This window comes from Corapipo altera, unplaced genomic scaffold (assembly GCF_003945725.1).
Source record: "Corapipo altera isolate COAL_440 unplaced genomic scaffold, ASM394572v1 22b, whole genome shotgun sequence".
Lineage (NCBI taxonomy): Eukaryota > Metazoa > Chordata > Aves > Passeriformes > Pipridae > Corapipo > Corapipo altera.
The window spans coordinates 25841050-25864534 of record NW_020884876.1 but is presented as its reverse complement, the minus strand read 5'-3'; the positions used below and the strand labels follow the sequence as shown (position 1 = coordinate 25864534).

The 23485-nt window shown below is 41.1% G+C and overlaps 1 protein-coding gene across 1 annotated transcript; it reads left to right on the top strand.

Moving 5' to 3' along the window:
- Nucleotides 1-299: 299 nt before the first annotated feature.
- DAPP1 (dual adaptor of phosphotyrosine and 3-phosphoinositides 1) lies at nt 300-22649 on the top strand. Its single transcript, XM_027635525.1, has 9 exons — nt 300-385; nt 8704-8826; nt 11982-12115; nt 15582-15712; nt 17015-17062; nt 17290-17352; nt 19369-19454; nt 19987-20074; nt 21094-22649. The coding sequence occupies exons 1-9, from the start codon at nt 324-326 to the stop codon at nt 21142-21144; spliced, it is 786 nt and encodes a 261-aa protein (XP_027491326.1). The 5' UTR covers nt 300-323; the 3' UTR covers nt 21145-22649.
- Nucleotides 22650-23485: the final 836 nt, after the last annotated feature.

Sequence of the window (23485 nt, the reverse complement as noted above, 5' to 3'; positions counted from 1 at the left end):
AACACTTTGGAATATGCGCTTCAGGGATGTACAGATTAAAGCAATTGCGAATACGAATTATTGTAGGGATAAAACAAAGCCTTAGCAGGATGGGAGGGCCATGGCGCACACCAGGCACCGCGGACAAGGCCGGAGGGGTCCGCAAAGCCTCGGGCGAGGGTCGTTTCCTTGGGGACGGGGCTTTACGGGGCGGCGGGGCGGGACGGGACGGGACCCGCCCGGGGAGGTGGCACCTCGCACTTCCTCGGCGTCCCGCGGGGGCGGTCGCGGGCAGGAGTCGTTCCCCGGCGGGGCGGAGGCGGCGGAGAAGCGGCCGTGGGACGATGACCCAGCGCCGGGAGCCGCGCCCCGCCGCGCCGCTGGACCAGGAGCTGGCGGCGCTCGGGTAAGCGGCGCTCGTGGGGGGTCCCCGCACGAAGGACGCCCTAAATGACCGTCCTGGGGTGGTGTCGGGGGACCCGACGGGAGCTGAGGGAGTGGGAGCTGCTCGTTCTTTGCTGCTGGGTTTTGGTGGTGCCGCGCCACCCGATGGGAGCTGACAGGGTGGGAGCTGCTGGTTCTTGCTGCTGGGTTTTGGTAACGAAGTGAGTGATAAGACAACATGAGGTCTGTCTCAACGAGCCCGCCAAAGGGCTCCGGGCGTGGTGTGCGGTCCCTCGGAGAAGCCTAGTGCCTCGTCCCTGCGGCAGGTGTGAAAGGTTGGAAGGCCGCAGGTGAGTGGGAGGAACAAATAATAGTCAGGAAAAACTAGAGCGCAGGCAGCAGTTTCGAATGTAGTGGAGAGTTTGCGGCAGTTTCCCTCAGAGAATCTCTGTGATGTTGAAACCTCCTCTGTTGGGAAGAACCCAGATTTTGCCGTGCCACTTTCTCTCATTTCAAGGGAGCGCCAAACCCAGAGCTTGGAATCAGAGCTGCTGTCCTCCTTGTGCCCTCCCTTTGGCTGCCTCCCTGTAGTTTGGTTTGGGCCCTGGAGCAGAGGGCTGCTATCCCAGCCACCATGCCGGCTGCTCCTCGCTGGGCCCTGGGAGGCAGCAGGCTTCCCAAAGGTGCTGTAATTTGCAGCCATTACGAGGACATCACACTCATTGAAAAGCAAAAATCCCAGGAGCAAAAAGGAAGGCTGAAGGATGCAACAGACCTTCTCTGTCTGATGCAGCACACCCGTTTTTGCAACAAGATTACTTGGAATTACTATCTAAACACTGCTGATATTTTCTCATATTTAGAAGAACCTTTAAAAGAAATGCCTGTTAATGTAAGCATCTAACAGATATGATGTTAAGTCACTTTCAGGTGGTACCCGGCGTGGCCGTTATATACTTTTTCTTTGCAGCTGTAAAGTTATGCTCATCCTAAAATAATATCTTCAGGGAAGAAAGAAAAAAAATAGTTGCAGCTGTTGTGGGTAGCATTATTCCCAATTACCAGACTTTTATTCATTTACACTATATGGTTTGAGCTGCTATGTGCCAGTAACACTTGCCTAGTAACAGCCTCACTCGCTGGTGAGGAGTTCATCCTCACAGATGATCTTTTAGTACTGCAGCTTGATGTGGTACCTGATGTGGTGTCCATAAGAAGGAGAGGGTACAAATGAGAGTGATACAAATATGCATTTTTAAAGCTCTAGTTTCTTTATTTTATTTCCACTTCAATGGAAAACTTAAACTTTTCACCTTATCACAGAATACTAAACACCTGCTTCAGGGGAGCCTGTTGAGTTAAATGCACTAAAGGTGCAATGCCAGGCAAAGAATCCCTTCAAGTTATTAAACAAGGCCTTTTCTTTTCAGCTAGTACTAAGGTCACTTTTTTTTTTGTCTTTTTATAAAGAGGAAAAAGAAGTCTTCACTCAGCAAGCATTCTTGTGGCGTAGTCTAAAAGGTCTCTTAATGCAAATACTTTTACAGCTGTGAGAAGTGGGTGTGTCACTTTCCAGACCATAAAATTAAGTTTTCAGTCATCACAAGGGTTTTCCGACCTAAACTTAGTTCCTGATACTATCACAATGCTGAGTTTCCCTGGCACCCAACATAGTATCTAGCACAACTGAGACCCAGTTCTGGTGAGGAACGTGTGTCATTGCCATAGTAAAGACCAGCAGAGACAGCAGTCATTCAATTGAGGAGCAGCTTTGAAATTCAGGTGCCCTTGGGGGGGGAATTTGAAGAAGGTTATTTTAGAGCTTCTGCTTTATGGTACAAAAATCAAAGAAGTTGGATAAGGTTTGAAGAAGTGTGAAATGAGAAGGACTTTTCCTTTCCTTTTACAAGAAAGGAGGCTGAGCACCGGAATATGCTCATAGTTTACCAGGTTAGCTGCTCATCAAAATGGAAAGTTGTCAGCAATGTAGTGAAAATTCAGTTTACAGTCAGGTTCATTGTGAGGATGTGCATATAGGTGGACCTAATGGCTAATGAAAAGGGAGATCAAAATCAAAACACATTATTAAAAACTTGTTGTCTCATTCATTAACTTTGTCCCTAAATATACTAAAATGTTTAAAAGGGAACACTGAAGTTTGTCAAAAGAGACATAAACATCTTGACTTAAAGGAAAGGGAAACTGACATTGGGATTCTTCTTTGAAGGTCTCTGGTTATTCCTGGAGTCAACCCTTTTTTCACTTGCAGTTATTGCTGTTACAGCTGAAAGGACAGCCCGTATACTGCAGTGTGAAGCTCCTGTAACTGATCACGTCCTATGTGAGTCTGGGGAATTCCACATTGCAGTTCACATTATTTGCGCAAGAGATGAGAATGTGGAATATCTTGTCATCCAAGTAATTCCAGGCTGATCTGGTAGTGCAGTTTCTGTCCCAGTACAGCATAGTTTGGGCGACACTGTTTGCCTGTTGTAGGTGAAAGGAACAGGGCAAGAGGAAACAAGTTTTTGTAGCCTTTTTCCTTTTGTAGTCTGAGCTTTCTTTGTCACCCCTTGCAGCACAGCTTTTATGCTCCTCCAGGTTTGACAGTCCCATGACAGATGGTATTTGTAAGTCTGAACAAAACACTTCATGCTTAGTTTTCATAACAGAAGAGAAATTGGGCCATAGGCCTAGATCAGGTGATAATAAAATTGGGGAATTGAGGAACGTGTATGACAGGAACAGGGTATATGGTTATAAGAATTTTTTTCTTCATCTATATTTCTAATTTTAACAAAGAAAAAATTAAAACAGCTAGAAAGTGGGCTGAAAGACCAGGTGAAAATCAGAATGAAGGCAGTTGAAAGAAGGGGGAGAGAAAATGGAAGTGAAAAACAGAAGCTGAACTAGTGAAAGTCTACAGTTAGAAGGCAGGAGCTTTAAGGCTGGATACACTGATGTTATTTCCTTTTATTTCTATTTTAAAATTATTTTTCCCATGTAATGGCATCCTTGTATTCGAACAAAGTGCCTTACATAGGTGTGTGATTAAGTGTTTTGGTGTGACACATTGAAAGGATGTCTAATAAATGCCAGTTTTGGTTGCCTGCCACCTATAACTTCTGTCTTAGCATTCTTGCCCCTTTGTAGGTTCTGTAGAGCTTTGTCAACTCATGTGCCATTAAAAACCTTGCCAAAACTTTACTTTTAGTGACATGAGGTACCCCTTTGCAACTTTCAGATGGCAGGCAATGCTTCTAAGGGTTTGATATTAGGAAAATAAGTTTAAAAAAAAACCAAAACAAGTTGACAGATAAGATCTGGAAGTTGCTGAAATCCAGAATGCCAAAAATAGAGAACTAGTGAGTCAGTTTTGTAGAGTCATTTTTGGACTACAGGCATGTGAAGAGCATTGAATCCAGTCAGAGGAGATAAGTCAGTGCTCTGCTGTGCACTCCATCAAGCAGTACTATGTACCACTCCTTTAACCTAAGAATGGGAATACATTTTGAATCTAGTGTATAGTTTCAAAGTGTAAGCAAATTCAACTCCTTGCTGAAGAAGATATTTTTTAATACAAAAATAAGATGCAAAACTTGTCATCATCTACCACTGCAAAAAAAAACCCCACCCCGAACAAACAACAAGAAACCTCAACCCACCAACTCGGGGTAAATAACTGGTATGAATAATACTGAAGTCCTACTGCAAGCACATCTGGACCATCTTCCCACTAATAGGGATTCTTGTTACCCTTCAGAAGTGTCTGAGAGATGAATTAGATTTGCAGTGCTACTGCTTGGGTCCTGCAAGGTGCTTTCCACAGGGATGGTCACCCACTGAGGAGCATCACCTGCAGTAGGGGAGGGAGCTTCTGGGAAGGGAGTAAAGAATTCACCCAGCTGAATACCCAGAATTTCCTTCTTTCTTCAGAGAAGGAACTTTGAATTGCCTGACTTTTTATGACAGCAAGCCTAACATGCACACACTTTCTAACTCTATCCAGGCTATAACCATCTGAGAACATAATCTGATAAGGACACAAAAACTAAGTGTGACCTCTGCCTACTACATTTATCTGATAGCTGGGCATACCTCAGAGTTATCACTCCAGGCACTAAAACCAAATGGCAGTCAGAACTTCTAGCTTTTCTTTCTTCTGGTGCTACTGTCTTTCATTTTTATGAGGAAGAAAAGCAAGTGTTTGTACTGGGTGTTACTCAGTTTGCACATAGAAATGGCTGAGAAGAGAGTTACTCAAGTCACTCAACATTCATTCTTGCATGAATGAGTGTGTGTGCTCCTTGTGTATTATGTTACTGTTAAAAAGTTAATCCACCTAATGCCAGCTACAAGTTTATTCACTAGCTCCTATTTACACAGGCAGTAATGTTTTGCAAGATATCCATATGGTTTCTTCAAAAACAGCATCACCAGAAACAACAGATGCCATACCTAGAGGGCTCTCTGATCTGCGGGGACATAGGAATAAAGTTTCATTAACATTTTTCATTCAAACAACTTGGGTTGTTAAGGAACAAATGAACATTTTGAAGATGATGTTCTAACCTAAAGAGGGAGTTTCCCACCTCAAACACTGCTGTAACATATCTGTGATCATCACCTCAGTGTAGGTAGCTCTAGTCACTGCATTAACTACGCAGAGATCTTAATACAAGAAGAGATTTTAACGTGAATGCATCCTATTCTGGAGTCGTGAGGACCAGCATAGCTGCAGCGATATGGCTGCCAGCATAGACATGGCTTGCGCTGCAGCAGCCACCAGCTCACTCCACAGGGGAACCCCACTGCTGACTGGATGGGCAGATCTTCAGGGCAAGGCTGTGTGCTCTGATGAGTTTTGGCTCTCTGGAGCACTGAGTGTCTCATTTCTTTCTCCTTCTCTTATCAGCCATCTTGGAAAGGTCCTTTCTATGCTGTCACCAATACGCTCAGAACTAAAGAATAGTCTAATTTTTGAAAAATTTTTTTTCCCAAATATTAACAAAGGTAATCTCACTAGGTGTGCATGCCCATCCTAAGATGTGCTTTCATTGGCCTAGCAGACTCTTCTGTTTTGAAGAGCAGGAAGAATAGTATGGTCATTCAACAACACGCACTGACAACACAAACATGCTTACGCGTATGGGTTTAAGAGATTTAACGCCATTTGGGACAAAGTTAAAGCAACCAGAATGGATAAATTACAGCAGTTATAAACTCTGAGACTCCTAGTCAAATCATGGAGAAGTAACCCCAAAAAGGTGAGGATGTGGATTTTTTCAATAGGAGAAATGAAATTATTAGAAAAGAAAAACCTCTATATATCAGACAGGACGGTGTGCAAGGCCAAGGGTAGCCAGCAGAAGTGGCTTTAAAGCAGGAAAGGACTTTCATCTATCTTTCTTCTCGTGTTGTTTCTGAGAAATCTGAATCAAGTACCCCACACAGTTGTTACACTACTGATGATTTTCAGTCTGAGTGTCCAAGTATAGAGCTTATTTCTGAATTTTTTTTGTAGTGAATACAGGAATTTATAAAAAAGATTTTTGGAAGGAGCTTCAGAAACAGCCCAGTATGCAGGATGCGCACCATGGTTCAAAATCAAAGACTGAAGCCAAGCTTTTTGAAGGACTTTCTAGGGGCTTCAAACAGATAGGTGTTTGTAAAGTGTTTTAATTTCCTTAATGTCTCATTTTAAGAAGGCAAGAAGGTAGATTTAGTATTGTGTTTTCTATCCAACAGTTTCCTGTCCCAGGTATCACTCAGAAAACAACCAAAATTTAAGCTAAAGGTGACTGCCTCTTACAGTGTTTTGCCAAATGATCCATGTCTCCCGTCTTGATTTGCCTGCAAATTTCAAAGAGCTGTTTAAATGATTTTTTCTGAAACAGATAAAAAGAAGGATTCCCCTCTGACAAATACTTAAATTTACCTCAAGTATACCTAGTAGTGTTTCACAACAGAACTGTTTGGATTTATTTTTAGTCCCATTTGTTTCTATTTGTATCATCAGGCAGGCTTGATTGGGAGAGCAGACTATTTGCACAGGTGTGTATTTGTTTACCTTCCTAGTGGTCTGTGGTGCAAATTCTAAATTTTCTACAGCATTTTAAAATATTACCTATGCTTGTGCAATTGCAACAAGTTTTGTGTGACCATTTTCACAGTGGAATATCCAAGTAACCCAACTGAACCATCTGTGACAGGAAGAAAAAAAAAAACCAAAATATGTATAACAGTCCCTTTGATACTAAGATCTGCAGTACTGCCTCACATCCACTTCTACTTTTTAAGATGAGCAAGAGGAACACACTAACATTTGAGGGATTTTTGTCTGAGACAGCATATTTAGGCAAGATGACTGGTGCAACCTTATGAACAAAACTGCACTTTCAAACAAAATTATATTCTCATTTCAGTGGGTGGGGTTTCGTTGTTGGCTTTTGGTTAGTTTATTTATTTTTTTTTGCATAGTGGTAAAATTTTGTTAGTCACTGGCCTTTTATGTTTAAAGAGAGCATGGATTTAAACACAGCACTTTTTAAACCCTAATAAAAATCTTAGAAAAAGGCATTTCTGGAAATAAGGTAACAGCACACTTATGAGAAATGTCAAACTAAATTCACCTCCTTCATGCAAATGACTGGTTACAGATTTTGTCAACGTATGCTTCTTTTGCACAGAAGTAAGAGAAGTGGTGTTATGAAATCCCACCCAAAAAGTTACCTTCAGTGTTACCTTCCCAGCTGCAGGTCCAGCCAAATGTGCATGCTGATATGATCTTCTTCACATCAGGACAGATCTGACCTTTGACTGTTACTTACTTGGGCAGTTAATCCCAAAGTGGATTTTGGCTGACAGGTGTTTCAGAAGATGACACTTTGATCTTTAAATATTCATTATATTATTCCACTGTGTAGATGGCCCACAGACCACAAACTAGAGCCAAAGGAGCAATACCCTGTCAGTATTGAGTTTCACATGGATCTTGTCTTCCGCTGGGTTAACGGTCTGGAGTCTCTTATAAAGCAATTTATCAGCCAGCTGGATTTTCAACTAGGCAGCTGTCCAAATTCAGAGTTAAAGCTTTGTGTGAGATGACAAGTTTAGTGGCAACTTGCGAAGACCAGCTAAGGAGAAAGAGTATACAGTTGCACCTGGGTTCAGTTTAAAGACTGCCATGACACAAATTCTGGAAAGTGCTATGATGACACTTCTGCTTTCACTGAAACTGTATTTCTCTGTCTGAAACAGTGATAGACTTTGAGCCCAGTGCTACAGGCGCACACAGTTTAAAGGAAGGGAAAGGAGACCTGTCACCACTTCACTCACAGACACAGGAAGCTTGTTCCCTGCAGAACTGTGCCTTGGATGTAGTATCCCTCCCTCCTTCTGCACCAGAGTCTCTAGTGGGTGTATATAGCTATTGTTAATATCTGCACACACGTCTTACAGGATTGGAACTCCAACATTTTATAGCTGCAGTGCTTTTTTGTGTTCAGTCTCAGGTTCATTTCTAAGGAGATCCTTGACTGTTGAAAGAAATTGGGTGTTTCTACCGTGGAAAGTTAAAATGAAATGGAATGAAAATGAATGGAGAGAAAGCCATAAACTACATTTCCTGGACTTCTTTGTAGGACTTTTTTTTTCCCTCTGAATTCCTTGCAAAATTTTTCACATAGAAAAATGAAGTTAATTTTCACTGAAGTTAAATTGAAGCAGGTGTTTAGATGTTTTCCTCCATTTCTCAGACCTCATGTGGCCAAGTGGCAACAACTATGAGATTTCTTAATTTTCACTGAAATTTCGTCAGTTAATTTTGATCCCTGTAATTCTAAGCTTAGGCAAGCATGTTTAATTGCAGATCTTAGTAGTGTAGATTTGTTGTGGGAAATACAGAGTTTGTGAGGAGTTTAAGTGCTGCCTGTTTGCCCCAGAAGAGGAAGTGTACCAAAGCATATACATATGTCAGGAAGTACAGATTCTGAAAATAGTCAGAGGATTCTGTATACCCCCCAAAGTTGCTTTCACCTTATCAGCACAGACCTGGGTAACTTGTTGCTCAGACAAGTAGAATTTGCAGGGTTCTTTAGGTTCAGACTGTCAGCTGTTTGTACACAACTTTGCATTAACAAAAAATAGTTTTCTGAGCATGTCAAAAGGCGGCTGCTGAAAGGGGCATGGATCTGTGTAACCTGTGAGTAGGATGGTAACTCAAAATTGTAGCAGTGTTGTTGCAGTCCTTCCTCTTTCTGTAACCCTGCTCCAAAAAGCAGCAGCAGCTGTCAGTTGAGAGCTGAGAGAATGATGCTTTAACCCTTTGTGTCTTCCCAGGTGGTACCATGATAATCTCACCCGACATGCAGCAGAAGCGCTGCTGCTTTCCAACGGGCAGGATGGCAGCTATCTTTTGAGGAAGAGTAATGAAAGGGAAGATTTGTACTCCCTCTCTGTAAGGTAGGGTATGGGCAGAGTGAATTAATGTAATGCTGCACTTACTCGCATGTTTGTTTGCATGTCTCATGCGTTGAGATGACCTACTGATTTTTTCCGTGGGTTTGGACTATTTTGAAGTATATTCCTAATGGTGTAATCCCATCGATTGACATTTTGTTAGAGGAAAAAAAATGGATTGGATTTGACAGTTGCTCTCATTTTTCCAAATTATAAATTAATTTTATTGGTAGAAAACATCATTCTATAGATTGGCTGTAGATTTTCAGTCTGCATGATAAAAATCTGCATGGTAGTTACAAGATCTTAAGAAACAGCTGATGGGAGTAGAGAAGTTTTATGATGAGGATAGTGGCAAACATACCATTTAATAGATGCTAGCTTCACTAGTTTCTGAATTGCTGAATAGGAACCACCATCTCTGAAGGATGTTCCAGTGTTTGACTTGATGGTTTTACTCCTCTGTTGTGAGCTAGGGTTCAGTCTCAGCCAGTTATGCATGACTGATTTAGATAGTATTTTGCAGGTGACAGATGTCAGGCCCTTGAAGTCAACTACAGCAATTTACACGAGTTTAGGACACAACCAATACAAAGCACAGGTAGCCTGGCCTGGGTACTTCATTACGAATCACATTTAAAGACTCTCCCAAGAAGAAGAGAAGCCACAGTATTTTAGCAAGACAACACAAAGGACATATGCATTAGACTTACAAGGTGGTCCCTGCATGTCAGCTGAGAGGAGGTAACCAACCCTAAATACATTCTTAGCCTTTGGCAACTGCATAAGCAGCCTTAGAGTGAAATTTTAAGCTACTGCATTCAAGCTCATTTCTGCCTCAGACTGAATCGCAGTAACTTTTTGAGCTAAAGTCACTTTGAACATTGTAATGATGCTGATTATTTACAACTCAGACAGGAACACAGCATATGCCCTTGAGACTGTGGCTTTCTGCATATTCAGTACCACGAGCTGTTACAATTTGGAAGTGCAATTTGCACATACCCTGTTCCCCAGAAAAGGCAACTATGAGCTGTTTCACCCTTTTCTGACAGAAGGTCAGGAGCAAGTGTACCTATACATACACTGTTAAAATTATTACCACTATAGACAGCTATTTATACAAGGAGCTTTGGGGGCGCCCGACAGATCTGAAGGTGATGTTACAAAATGAGTATTCAGAGTAGCAATGACTGAATTGAGTGCAAGTGTTAGGAAAAAACATAGTGGCATTTGTAAATAATAGCTTTCCTTAAAAAAAGTAATTTTAAATGTATCGTTGTTTCTCTTGTTAATATTTTTTGACTTTAAAATGTAACTAAGCATTATTTGAGATAATCTACCTCAGATAATTAAAAATATACATTTAAGCTAGTTTTAAAGGGCACTCAGGAATCAACTTATTGTAATAAAAGGAAATTTAAATAGTTGCTCTTTTAACAGGAAACAAAAGTGTTAGTTGATGAAAATAAATTTGCTGCTTTAACAAATTCTAGCCTTAGAAGACCTAGAAAAGTCTACTCCAGGCCTATTCCAATCTCTTGTTCAGCTCTTCATGTAGTTTCAAGAATTACTTGTTGCACTACCATGTGAACTGAGTAGCCTAATCTGGAGTTTGATCTTTTATTGTGTTACATCAGTTTTTGGTGGTATGGTTCCCTTAATACTGATTTTGATTTTAAGATGTTTATTTTCTATGTTTATTTAATTTTACATTTTCCTTTCAATTTTTTGACTAATATTAAAACTTAATTTTAGAATAAGTAATTCAGTTTTGTTCTGATACATTTTTGTGGAAAGGATAAATTTAGCAATTCTGGCTGTCATTTTCTTTCTCTACTAAAATGTCTTCTGTAGCTTTTACTTTACTTTTTGCCTCTGCCTCACGAGGAACTTCAGTCATTATTATAGTTTTGGATTTTCTTAAAGGAAAAACTGCTTAGACATCCCTTCAGGGTTTTAATGACAGCTGTAGGAAGGGAGATCACGTATTGCCCGAAGTCTGCTCCCCCACTGAAATTAGCCAATTTGAAAAGGAAGTAGGAAACAGAGTAGAAGTTGCTGTCATTGCAACATTATATTTCTTATGAAATTAGAGGAAAAGATGGAAAATCCTGTAATTGCAGCAGAGTTACAGCAGCTCTGCGCTGGTGAGGAACATTTGCACTTAGCTTGTTGCAGGCATTGTGGCCCAGCTGACTGTAGCACAAAAATGTTGGAGGGCAATAGAGGCACGTTCTACAATATCACGAATACTGTTCAGAGATGAATATTTAAGTACCTACTAATTGAAATCATAATCTTCAGTGGAAGTGTCAGTAAACAATGGAAAAGATGCTATAAATCCCTTTCTTCACTCTATTTTCAATATATTTCCTATATAAGTTTTTGCTCAAACAAAGTTTACTCTGAACTATTTTGAGTGCTAGTAACATTAACAAAAGTAACTTTTTCACTGGATAAATACTTTCATTGAGTGCTTCACTTTCTTTTGAGTCAAAATAATTGCCCATCCAGGAAGTGAGGCCTTGCACACTTCTCTAATACCATCAGGTTTCACAAACAAATGCTGTTACTTCCCCTATGGCCAAAGGACCCTGGTTCATGTTTGATAGTGCCCATCACAGAGATGGGCATTCATCCAAATAGAGACAAAGCAGACAAATTGTAAAGCCTTAGGTATTTAAAAGTAGGTTATTAACCCCCTGTTTGGGTGCAAAAAGAAGAGAGCTTATTTTTGAAAGAGAAATAGAAGACATTTTAAATGAGATAATGATGCTTCCTGAAAAGTAAGACACATCCCAAGTAATATCAAGACTAAAACCAGTAAGTGAAGGGATATCATAATTTTTAGGCAGAAGGCTTGAAATCTCTTTTATGAGTATTTTTACTGATGCAAGAGTTAAATTAAGGGTTAAGTCACTTGGCGTTTCTAGGCTTTCATCATCTCATATCTGTAAAGCAGCAATTCAAATCCAATTCTTGGATGTGTTGAATATTAGTGGGGACAGTAATGGCAGTGGTATTACTGCTAGGACAGTGAATGTCAGCCTGGGCTCTGGGCCAGATTTCCTGTAGTGAAAGCTGCTATTTAAGGACTGTGTATCCCAAAAGCCTCTGGCATTTATGCCTTGACAAATTTTCCTTTTTTATTTTAGGGGAAAAGATTCTGTGAAACACTTCCATGTTGAATATACAGGAGCTTCATTCAAATTTGGGTTTAATGAATTTTCTAGCTTGAAGGAACTGGTCATGCATTTTGCCAATCAGCCTTTAATTGGAAGTGAAACAGGTAAGGAAAGCCATATGTTTGTATGAATACATTTGTAGTCATACTTCAAACAGATTTAAGTAAAAGGAGTTTCCAATGTGTTAGCAAGTAGATCTGCTGAAGTGTTCCTCTTCATAAATTAACATTTGTATTACCCTCACATATCTAAAAAGTTCCACTTCAAAAAAATCTTTCAAGTACTCTGAAGATAAACCACATGTAAGTTTACTGGGTTTTGCTAACCATGGACATGAGCTCCTTTTGATTTCTCAGAGGACGAATGTTTCAAAATGTACCTGTAGTGTAAGGAATGGAACATTCTCAAAAAGGGCATTTAGTGAGCAAATAAATATTCATCTATGAAGTTGAAATTCCTCTATAAGAATAAATGGAAAAGGGACTTGAAATTGTTTACCTTCACTATTCTTCATCTAAGGAAAGAGTCTGCAGTGTTATGTTCCTCTTTCCTGTAGGGAATGTGGTCTGAACCAGCTCTCCTGTTCTGTCTACAGTGCATCAGCCTGCTGATGCCATCTGCCATCACAGTGATTTGTCTTGCTTTTAAGAGAGAAAAAGCACAGGCTTCTTTAACAGACAATATGCTGCCTGAATTAAAGCTCAAAAGATTAAACTTGATTCCTACAAGTGAGTTGAACATGACCAGACTAGAACCCCTGGAGAAACAGACTTGTAATATCATAATAATGCCAGTTTAGGCTTTTCTTTAAATGTAAAAGATGAAGATGTGTCAGTACAAGATTGTACCAAAACCTCCAGTATCCTCTGTAGAAAGTGTATGCAAATAACTCAGAGTAGTACTAGTTATATATGCAAGAGACCAGTTAAATGGTAGGTGGCTCATGCCATTAACTATAATATGTCGCCAGTGCTCCTTTAATGCAAACATTAAATTAAAGGGTTGCTTTGCAAATTTCTTCCCCCCAAGAAAAATGCAGTTGTACACCCAATATGGCACTAGTATCTTTCAAAGCATTCTCTTTTTAAATTGCTTTGAAGAGTGGTTTGAACACAAGAGTTCCTACTTGTGTAGCTATTTTTCCTGTGCAATCAGATGTGCATCAACAGGCCTAACTCTGTAAAGATTTCAGATGACATACAAAACTTGTATTGACCCATTCTTCATTCCTTCACTGCACATGTTACACACATTAGTAAGCAAGGCATTGGTGATATGTGATCTCTGTGGATGGGATCAACACTGCTGAATGATGGGCTCACTTGTCACTTCAAGGCTTCCTAGTCAGATTCTGCTGGCTCTGTGAAACCTCCATGTTGGATGTGCTGCAGAATAAAAAAAAAATAGATAAACTTGAACATCACATTAAGAAACATTCCACTTTACCTTACCATGGGTAACAGTAGAGAAGAAGAGAGTGTTAGCACTCAGGCAATGTTCCTTCAGATATGGGTGTCAAAGTTCTCCTGGATGGGAACCAGTTTCTGTCAAAAATGGGGTTAGGGGCTCATTGGTGTCAACTCTTAAGCCATGCCTCAGTGTGGCAGAATGTCTGTCCCAACACAGGATCACACAGCAGGTTGGCAGAAGGGCCAGGAAGAGAGTCTGATGTCGTAGGGAACACTTTCTTTCACTGAAAAGCAGCAAGTGACCTTTAGCTCAGACATTAGTAGAAAGTAGTTGGACCAGTTTTTCTTATTCCCTGTTATACTTGCAAACAATTTTGTATAGAAACACCTTGAGATCAGGAATGAAAGAGTAAAGGAAGACAGCATTTTTCATCTTCTCCTTGCTTTTGAACAGGATTTTATAAGACAGAGACACATGAAATAGGATATGTGATGGTTTCCACTATCTTCCACTTAAGTTTGTCTCACAGGAGCTAGTTTTGTGTCTGAAGAGGCTCACCAGACTCTCAATACTTAAACACAGAGGCCTACATCCATACAAACTGGTCCATGGAGTGCTGTGGTTCTTTTGTACTGGGACAGCTGCAGGTTTGTGCTTCAAGCTCAACCAACCTTGTCCGTATTACAGCTTAATTTGTCATCATCTATTTCTCTGAAGTGCAATGTGTAGACTTTGTTTTAAACTACAGATAACTGTAAGGAATGTGGGGCTACTGTGTTTTTTGAGATGGTTTATTGAACAGGCAAGATGGATCTTCTTTCAAAGTAATAAGGTCAACATGTTATTCTTACCTGTTAGCTTTGTTTATCAGTTTTTAACTAAATGATTTTGAAAACATGTAAAAATGTAGCCAGTAATTAGCCAGACCAAAAAGCCAGTCATTTAAAGCTAGCATTTCTAACAATGGGACTAATTTCATTCTTCTGTAGAAATAGACACCATACACAAACACGAAAGAGGAATCTTGCTCCAGTGAAGCTTTTACTAGTTCTTGTGTATCGTCACTTGATGATTCTGTACAAGTATCTTTTGTGGAGAAAAAAAAAGCCACAGAGAACTTACTCAAAAAAAAAATACTGTATAAAATGTTAAATTAGACCTTCCAGTTCTGCAATGGGGCTCTTTATCCATGGTGTACAGATGATGGTACTCTGATTCTGTGCAACAGCTTAAGAGTAGTTTCTGTAGAATGGTGATGGGTGTGTTCTCAATTTCATTTTAAATGATAAAGCATTATTTTTCTGCAAGACCAGAGAGACATAAACTAATTTTGACTTTTCACTTATGGCAAGTTGCATATATCACATTTGCATACACCCCCTGTGCCTCTGAATAGATTTCAGTTGGTTACTTCAAATATAAGTTTTCCACTTCACTTTTTAGCCTTTCCCATTACAAAATTACTAAATTACTCATTCACTCGTAGGTTTCAAGTCCAAGTTCTTACCAATTCTAGCATCTTTCCTCTTTAAGACCTGCAATATCAGCATAAAATGCAAATGGAGCAGCACTTGGTATGCTGTGACATTATTTTTAAAGAATGAAGTGAGATCGCATAGCAATTACTATTTGAAGCAAGTTCTTCACTAGTTTGAATAGTGTATTAAATTCACTGTTGAGAATGCTTTTTTTTTTTTTCAGGGAAAGTGCAATAAGTGTGACCTTATTTGGAGAACAAAGAATGACCATAATCAAAACATTTAACTGGAAAGAGTTATAGTAGAAACAGTTAAAGGCGATGGTAACTGGGCTTTCTTGGTAGGAAGTCTATATTCGAAGCTCTGACAGATTAAGTGGTTTAACCAGCAAGTAGTGGGTTGTTTGGCAAAACCAATGACTATTATGGCCTCCTATCCTGTTTAGCATCCTTCCGACCCAGCCAGCCAGCCTCCTTTGCAGGAAGGGAATTTAATGGGTCAATTAATAAGCATTAATAAGTTCAAAAGTTTTGAAAAGACACCGTATATTTACAGTTTTCACAGTTGCATTTATAATTTTAGGAAAAGGTAAGGTTAATCATTCCACAAACAGGTAGCTACTGACAATTATTTTTTCGAATGGTCCCACCAGAGGAATTACTCCTGCTCTTTTTCTCTCCAGGAACCTTAATTGTATTAAAGCATCCCTACCCACGGCAAGTGGAAGAACCTTCCATTTATGAATCTGTCCGAGTTCACACTGCAATGCAGACGGGAAGGACAGAAAGTGATCTTGTTCCAAATGCTCCCTCAGTAAGTTGTGTTCTGGTAGGAGGGGTGTTTCTGGCCTGAGTGTAGCATGATTGCTGGAGGGAGCTATGGAGTAAGACAAGTAATTCATCCCTTTATGGGTTTGTAAATGCAGGAAGTCTTTGCCAACCAAAGCAAAACAAACACAGACTTGCTAAGTAAGGTCCCATGACAAATAAACCCTTTTATAGTGTTGTCACTGAAACCTTCATTGTCACTGGGAAAACATTATCTGCAGCTGACCTAACTGAGTCTGACCATCCAAACAAAGAATATGTGAAAAATTGTCATTGTCCTGTTATCTTCCTTTTAGAATGCCATCTTAGCAGTAACATTATCATGAATTAAAAATACACAGAAGAAATCATCATATCCATTTGGGCCACCCATTCTGAGTGACCCAATCTGAGACTCACTTGGACAGTAATTAGAGGTTCTAAATCCTCTGTAACTCATATCTAAGTGAGACAGGTGGTTTCTCGAGAACAGTTTGCTCAGAAGAGAGAGGAAGGTATTTTAATTATATACTATATTTTTTGAGAAAAAGTTGATAAAAGAACCACTTCTGATATGTCTCACAACCCACCCTTCATGGCCAAGTTACACTTTAATCTCCAAAGAAGCTTGACTTCCACATACCACAAATAAAAAGACAATATTTTTTCAAGAACAAGTAGTAACTTGGCAAGAATTTGATTTTCAGAGGCCTGCAGTCTCGCAGGTCCTTACACAGAGTTTCAGGATCTGAGAAGCCATAAGGTCCAAGTGCCACTCATGATTCCAGAGAAACAGCTCAAAAATCAATTTTTCAAAAAGCACATTGAACATAACAGGGTTTTCCTCTCAAGCTTGTGGTTGTTTGAGAGAAGAGAATGCCACAGTAAACCAGCACTTTCCCCTGTTTGCATTTGAGGAGCAATTTCTGTGGATAATTTCACTGTCAGTTAAACCCCATGTGCTTTGGGTTACAACATGTACTGAGTTAGAAACATCTAACTTTACTACATAAACTATAACTGCAACTATTTTGCTGTGCTTGGTTCAGAAGATGCAGGCCAGTGGGTCACTGAGGGAGGCACGGTCTAGGAGGTTACCTTCAGGGCCAGGACAGGTCCATGTTTACCCTAGTGGTGGATCCAGCTGTCTGAAGGGAGCATTGGAGTGAGGACAAGGCAAGTGGCTACAGGGAGTTTCCCTAAGAACAGGCTGCTCTTCCTTCTTCTGGGTGTAGGCAAAGAGGGGAATGTGGGAAATAGAAGCAGAGCTCAATCTCTAACCCTGATCCCTTTCCTTATTACTTCACAGCTTGGTACAAAAGAAGGATATTTGGTAAAACAAGGCAAAATAGTTAAGGTAAGGAAAACTCTTCCACTCTGATCACCCACAGAACCTACAGACAACGTGGAGCTGAAATAGCTCTACCTGCATTCCCCTGCAGAGAGGAACAATTTGTGTTTTGACCAACAACAGAGCATGACTGTAAAACAGAGCAAGTCAACAGCTTTAAAACGTTTTTCTTTCCCAAGAAGCATTAGACTAAATTAACCCAAGACAGTTACCATCCATTCTTGATCTTTCAGAACTGGAAGACAAGGTGGTTTACACTTCATAGGAATGAACTTAAGTATTTCAAAGACCAGACAGTAAGTAGCAAACACCAGTTTTGCTCTTTAAACCTCTACAGACGCAGCTGCAGCCTCCTTGTATCTCTGGCTTCTCGCATCTGTATCACAGCTTCCCAAGCTAAAGCTTCTCATACTGTCAGAGGGGTCAAACTTTTCAAGTAAAGTCAGAGTTTTGCTGATGACTTCAACAAGAGAAAATAAGTTTTACGGCTGGAAAACATTTATTGTGTTCTGTCAGTCTTAGCTACTAGATAGGGTTGTTGTTTACAGTGGTTTTTTTCATAGAATCATGGAATGGCTCAGAAGGGACCTCAAAGATCATCTCCTTCCAACCCTCACCATAGGAAGGGACACCTTCCACTAGACTAAGCTGCTCAGAGCCCCATCCAGCCTGGCCTTGAACATATTGTTGGGTTGCTTTCTTAAGAGGATTTTAAGCTACCGGCACTACACAGCTTTTATTGGCAGCTTAGACATGCAACCTAACAGATAGCGTGCTATCCAAATAGTTCTAAAAATACTAGTAGTATATTTTGCATTTTTTTATTTCATCCTATTATTTCAAGTGGTCTTACATAGAAAAAGTATACATAGAAAACCATTCATTAAAAAATTTCATCTGACAAAGATTAACCTGCAGCATCTGGGAAAAGCGTTGTCCTTACAGTTGCTACTCCCTTTCTATCTTAATCTGAGTAAAGATAAGAAACACTTCTAGAGTTTCTTTACCCTTACAATGCCTCCAGTTCAGGTTCCTTCATTAACACAGCCAAACTGTTTACCCCTGCACCTCTGCCAAGACCTATTTCAAGTCTCTAAACAGATTTTTATGCAGCAGCAAACACAACTGCCTTCTCTCACCAAACATTACAATTTATAAACTGTTATGTTTTTGCTTTGCTTTCCATCAGTTTTCATTTCAGTTCAAGCCAACTTGAATTAAGTTTACAGGATAATGTTTCAAGAGGCAGCACTCTATTAGTGACTTAGCAGGCAAGAAGGTGTCTTTGTCAGGAATATGGCCTTCTTCCCGGCAGCAGGTCCGGTGTCTCCTGGCACTCCTGCTGTTGCTGTGGAGTTGCAGATACCTAAAGGTGAGCAGCTTGCAGTTAATCCTAGGATAACATTCGGTAGCACACCATAGCACAAGTGGCTTCCCTCTAGTGAAGCTTATAACTACTAGCCACTGAGCCAACAAAAAATGTAAGGAAAGAAGAGAAAGGAATGGACACCTCCATACACCTGATGAAGGACCATGGGAACAGCTAAGGGTGTTTAGGCAGAAAGCAAGATGGTTTTCTGCTTAAGCTGCCTCTTCTGAGGTCTTAACACTGTGAGGCTGAAACAGATCAAGGAAGAACTCTCACATCTAGGGAGAATGAAACTCTTAAGGGAGATGGATTGCAGTTAGACAGTCTGTGTCCCTGCATCTGTAGACTCCTGGTCTTGTCCAAAGAAACTAATATGTGTGTGTGTGTGTGTGTATACACACACATATATATATATACACACACACACACACACACACACACAACTCAGGCAGCCAGACCCATCACTTCTGTTGCAAACACTACTTTAGCTCTGCTTCTGCGTTTTTCCTTAGCCAGCTACATCCTTTTAAGGCATTAGGAATTAATTAAATCTCTAACAGCTGGCTATGTCTGGTGAGACCTATACCCATCCCTTTGTTTCTGTAAACCTTAGTTGGAAGTGATACTAGATTTGCTGCTGTGTCAGTTACATTATAAGGCATCAGCCAAATCTTCAGCAGTGTGCATCTAGCTCAACCATTCCTGAACTAGAGATCTCCTCTAGTTGTTTGTCCAGATCTGAACTGTCCTGAGTTTTTTATATTTAGATCAATTCATATGATAATACTGATGTTACATTTGCTAGTTTGGATTTATGGTGTTATAACTATTGTATCTATGCCTGGAAAAATCTAGTAAAGGTCTAGATGCACAGAAGATGAACTGAGATAGCCTTATCTTCTGTTTTCATGTGTTCCCATTTTAAAAACATTTTATTTTCAAGGCCACAGAACCGATTCGGGCACTTGACTTAACTGAATGCTCAGCTGTGCAATTTGACTATTCCCAGGAAAGAGTCAATTGTTTCTGGTAAGCAGCAGTACTTTGTTCATCTTGCTGGGAAGGTCAAAATAGAAAGGGAAGTTAGAAATGTAAACACTGAGTGCTTCTGAAAGGTCCCTTGTTGGTTGTGACCCTACTGATCCTCTAAGTCATGAGTCTCTTTCTGTCAGCCAACCTCAGTCCTGCATGGTTTGCCAAATTACTGCTGGCAAAAGGTGGGCCTATGTGTAGTGGGCATTTCTTTTTCTAATTCTGTAAGCCTGTATAACCATCTCCTAGACCCATGGATCTTGGGTTCAGACATTACTGCAGGTCACATGGTAATCACTTCTGTGCCCAGACAAGGGTCTTTTATCCCCATGGACCTTGTACAGCATCTCCCTGAGCTGTAAATGACTGTCAGCCATTCCTGGTTAACCTCCCTCCTGATGACTAAGTGGGAGCACAGCCTTCCTGCCTGGCTCTGTCTGACCAACTGTTGCTGCAGGCCAGCTGGGCTCAGTTTTAGGAAAAACTCCCAGTTGTTCTAGCAATCTAAGAAATTTCTGTTTACTTACAGTTTAGTGTTCCCACTAAGGACATACTACCTGTGCGCAAAAACTGGAATAGAAGCTGATGAGTGGATTAAAATACTGCGATGGAAACTGGTAAGGGATGTGCAGTTACATGGCAGGATGGCTCAGGCAGCAGCACCCTTGGAACTGCCAATCATAAACCCCCCAGTACTGTAGCACCCAAGTATTACAGTTCTCAGCACCTGCAAGAGGGGAATATTTGTTCTGGCTTCCAGGCCAGCTAGACTGGAATGTGTAGTTTTCACATAATCACAAAATCAATTAGATTGGAAAAGACCTCTGAGATCATTGAGTCCAACCTTTGACAAATGGCCACCTTGTCAACTAGACCATGGCATCGAGTACCACATCCAGTCTTTTCTTAAATATCTCCAGGGATGGTGCCTCCGCCACCTCCTTGGGCAGCCCATTCCAATATCTTTTCAACCTTTTTGTGAAGAAATTCCTCCTAATGTCCAACCTAAACCTCCTCTGGTGCAGCTTGAGGCCATTTCTTCTTGTCTGTCACTAGTTGCCTGGGAGAAGAGGCCAACCCCCACCTTTCTACAACCTCCTTTCAGGTAGTTGTAGAGAGCAGTAAAGGTCTCCCCTGAGCCTCTTCTTCTCCAGACTGAACACGCCCAGCTCCCTCAGCAGCTCCTCGTAAGACTTGTGCTCCAGACCCTTCACGAGCTCCGTTGCCCTTCTCTGATGGACTCACTTCAGCACCTCAATGATCTCCCTGAATAGAGGGGCCCAGAACTGGACACAGCACTTGAGGTGTGGCCTCACCAGTGCTGAGTACAGGGGGAAGCGCCAAGTACAGGGGCACAATGTATATGCTTGCAAACCCACTGTCATGTTTTTAGGATGCAACTTTTAATATGCATGCTCATTAGGAAGAAAAAATTACTTCCATCTTTAAGGATGTCATTATGTGGTTGGTAAACATTATGGATCATCAGCACAGACCACACATGTTGGGTCATGAGAAGAAAATGTAAAGGCTTGAAAGCGCTACTTCCTAAGAAATATCAGTAATCGGGTTGGTCATACTCACCCACATCCGCACACGTGCCGACAAACAGTAATGGATTGTCTTTCTGTTCCAGTCACAAATACGGAAGCAGCTGGAGGAGCGCAACGCCACCCTCAGTTCCTAGGTGTGCCGCCAGCACTGCTCCGTTGGCAGGAATTGCCTCTCTGCCAAGGGAAGGTAGTGCTTACTAGAAGACAGTTTCACATCTCACAGTGGGTGTGTGCCTGCCTGTGCGCCCGCACACAGACCTTCACCCAGCTCTGCACACAAAGGATCCCCAAAGCCGAGCGCTCCCCGGCTGCGGAATCACGCATGGAGACTGCTGCAAAACCAGTGTTGGTTTGATATGGTGTGTGCCTGTAATGCACTTAATTCAAACACCTGTTAACTCATCACAGAAGTAGTCAGTGTTGAAAACTTTTGTGGTTATTCAGAGCACTCTTGATAATTTATTGCAAGCTCCATCACAACTAACCATCAGTATCACATTCTGTAACCTTGAGCCTGTTATTTAAAACGAGTCATTCCTGGAAACATTAAATATCTCTAGTTTATTACCTATTTAGGCTTTAAACCAAAAGAAAAGTGACAGAGGTAATTACATTTTTGTAAATAGTATCTATGTTGTAATCCAGAGAATATTTCAAGGCCCTTTTCAAAGTGACAGATGACTTAGTTCTGGTCAGATATGTTTTTATATGGTTTAGATTTATACCACAGTGATGGCTACAAGTGAATGCTTGTTTCAAATAGGTAATGGTGAGCAGCATCATGTAGGCACGCTTGTTTACAAACCAGGGTTATAAGAAACAGGAAGCTGTTTCCGGGCAGTCACAGGACAGAGGTGCCACAGGACCCCAAGGCTGGGTGACAGGGCTCTGCAGAAAAGCTTTGCCTGTAGCAGCCACCAGCGTTGTTAGCAGCATTTCGAGTCAGGCTTATTACAGTCCCCCTTGAAAATGCACCAGGCTGTGTTTTTTTCATCACGACAAAATGCACCAGATTTTGTTGGGTTTTTTCCTCACACAGAGAACTCAAAACAAGATTTTGACCAGAACTGTGTTTATAATTAAGCACTGCTTGCTTTATATTGAACAAGGAGCACCATGTATGCTAAAAATACAAATTTAACAGAGTACATCTTCTACATAACCTGATATAAATTTACATCTGTATTGTGCAAGACTCATATACATTTAACAGTGTTGTGGCTCACTACAGGGACAAAAAGTGGAAGCCCAGGACTTTGGTGCTGTACTCAGATATTACCTTTTTGAAGAAAAGCTTGACACACTGGAGAGGCCTGAGACCACTTGGTCTGACATCATTGGCTGACCCAGCTGCAAGATTCCCTGAGCAATCCTGAGTCTCCTGGAGGGGTAGGGAAAGAGCAGGGCGGCCCTGTCTCCCTGCATAACAGTCAAATTTATGCTGCAACAGCACACACAAACCTCCCACTGTGCAAACACTGCAGTCTGTGTTGAGCATTGCTCACGCAGCAGGTCAGTGTTAGGTAACTGCCTTTACTGTGAGAAGACTGCAGAAGAGGAAGATTAAAACACACTGGAAGAAAGAAAATCTAGATTTGGACATAGGAATAGCATTTTATTGCAACTTAGAAATTCAAAATACTTGTAAATATTTTTATACAGAGTGTTTTCTGAATAAAATGTCATTATAAAACTAGCACAGGTATTTGTCTTCCTGTACTGTATTGTTAAAGCTTTGTTCTCCTTTTTCCCTTAAAGAAGTGGTTTAAGAAACCAGCATCTCCCATTTAGCTTGAAAACCTTTGCTGAGTCTGTGTGAGAGAGAGGCAGCGTAAGAGGAAGAGAGAGATGATTTTCTCCAGCAGCATCACTGTTCTGGGAAAATGGCTTGGAAATGGAGTTTGACGTGTAACCACAAAACCAGCCTTCCCTTTTTCACACGGACAGCTGCTTTACAAAACATTAGAAACACATTCAGCACATGGGTGTCACAAACTGAAGCCAGTAAAAGAAACAGCACTCAGCTAGCCTTGGAAGCCACCACAGGCAGATGAACAGCAGGAGTAGGCCTTCAATGGAACACAAATGCACTTTGCCAGAAATACACAGAGACACCCTGGGGCTCAATTTCCAGCTGCTTCTGCAAAGATCAGCAACAAAAGTCTCATTGCAGCTCAGTTTAAATGGCAAAGGGTTGACTGACAATCTGTAGTCTCTGGGAGAGCTTCTGAGCCAAGAGTTCCCAGTGCTCATTTCCAGCTCCACCATTTCCCCCTATCATGCCTGATGCTGCAGGTCCACAAGATGTAAACAAGGGGCTGTGGCACCCCCTTTCCCAGCCTGAGGTAGAGACTTGTCCAGAGCTCTCCCTCAGACCTGCAGTGCTTGGCAGTTGTCACAAGAGGAATGTGGGAGGGAACAAGGGGGTGGCAAAGAGCACAGGATTGATCCCCACCAACAGGATCTCTGCACTGG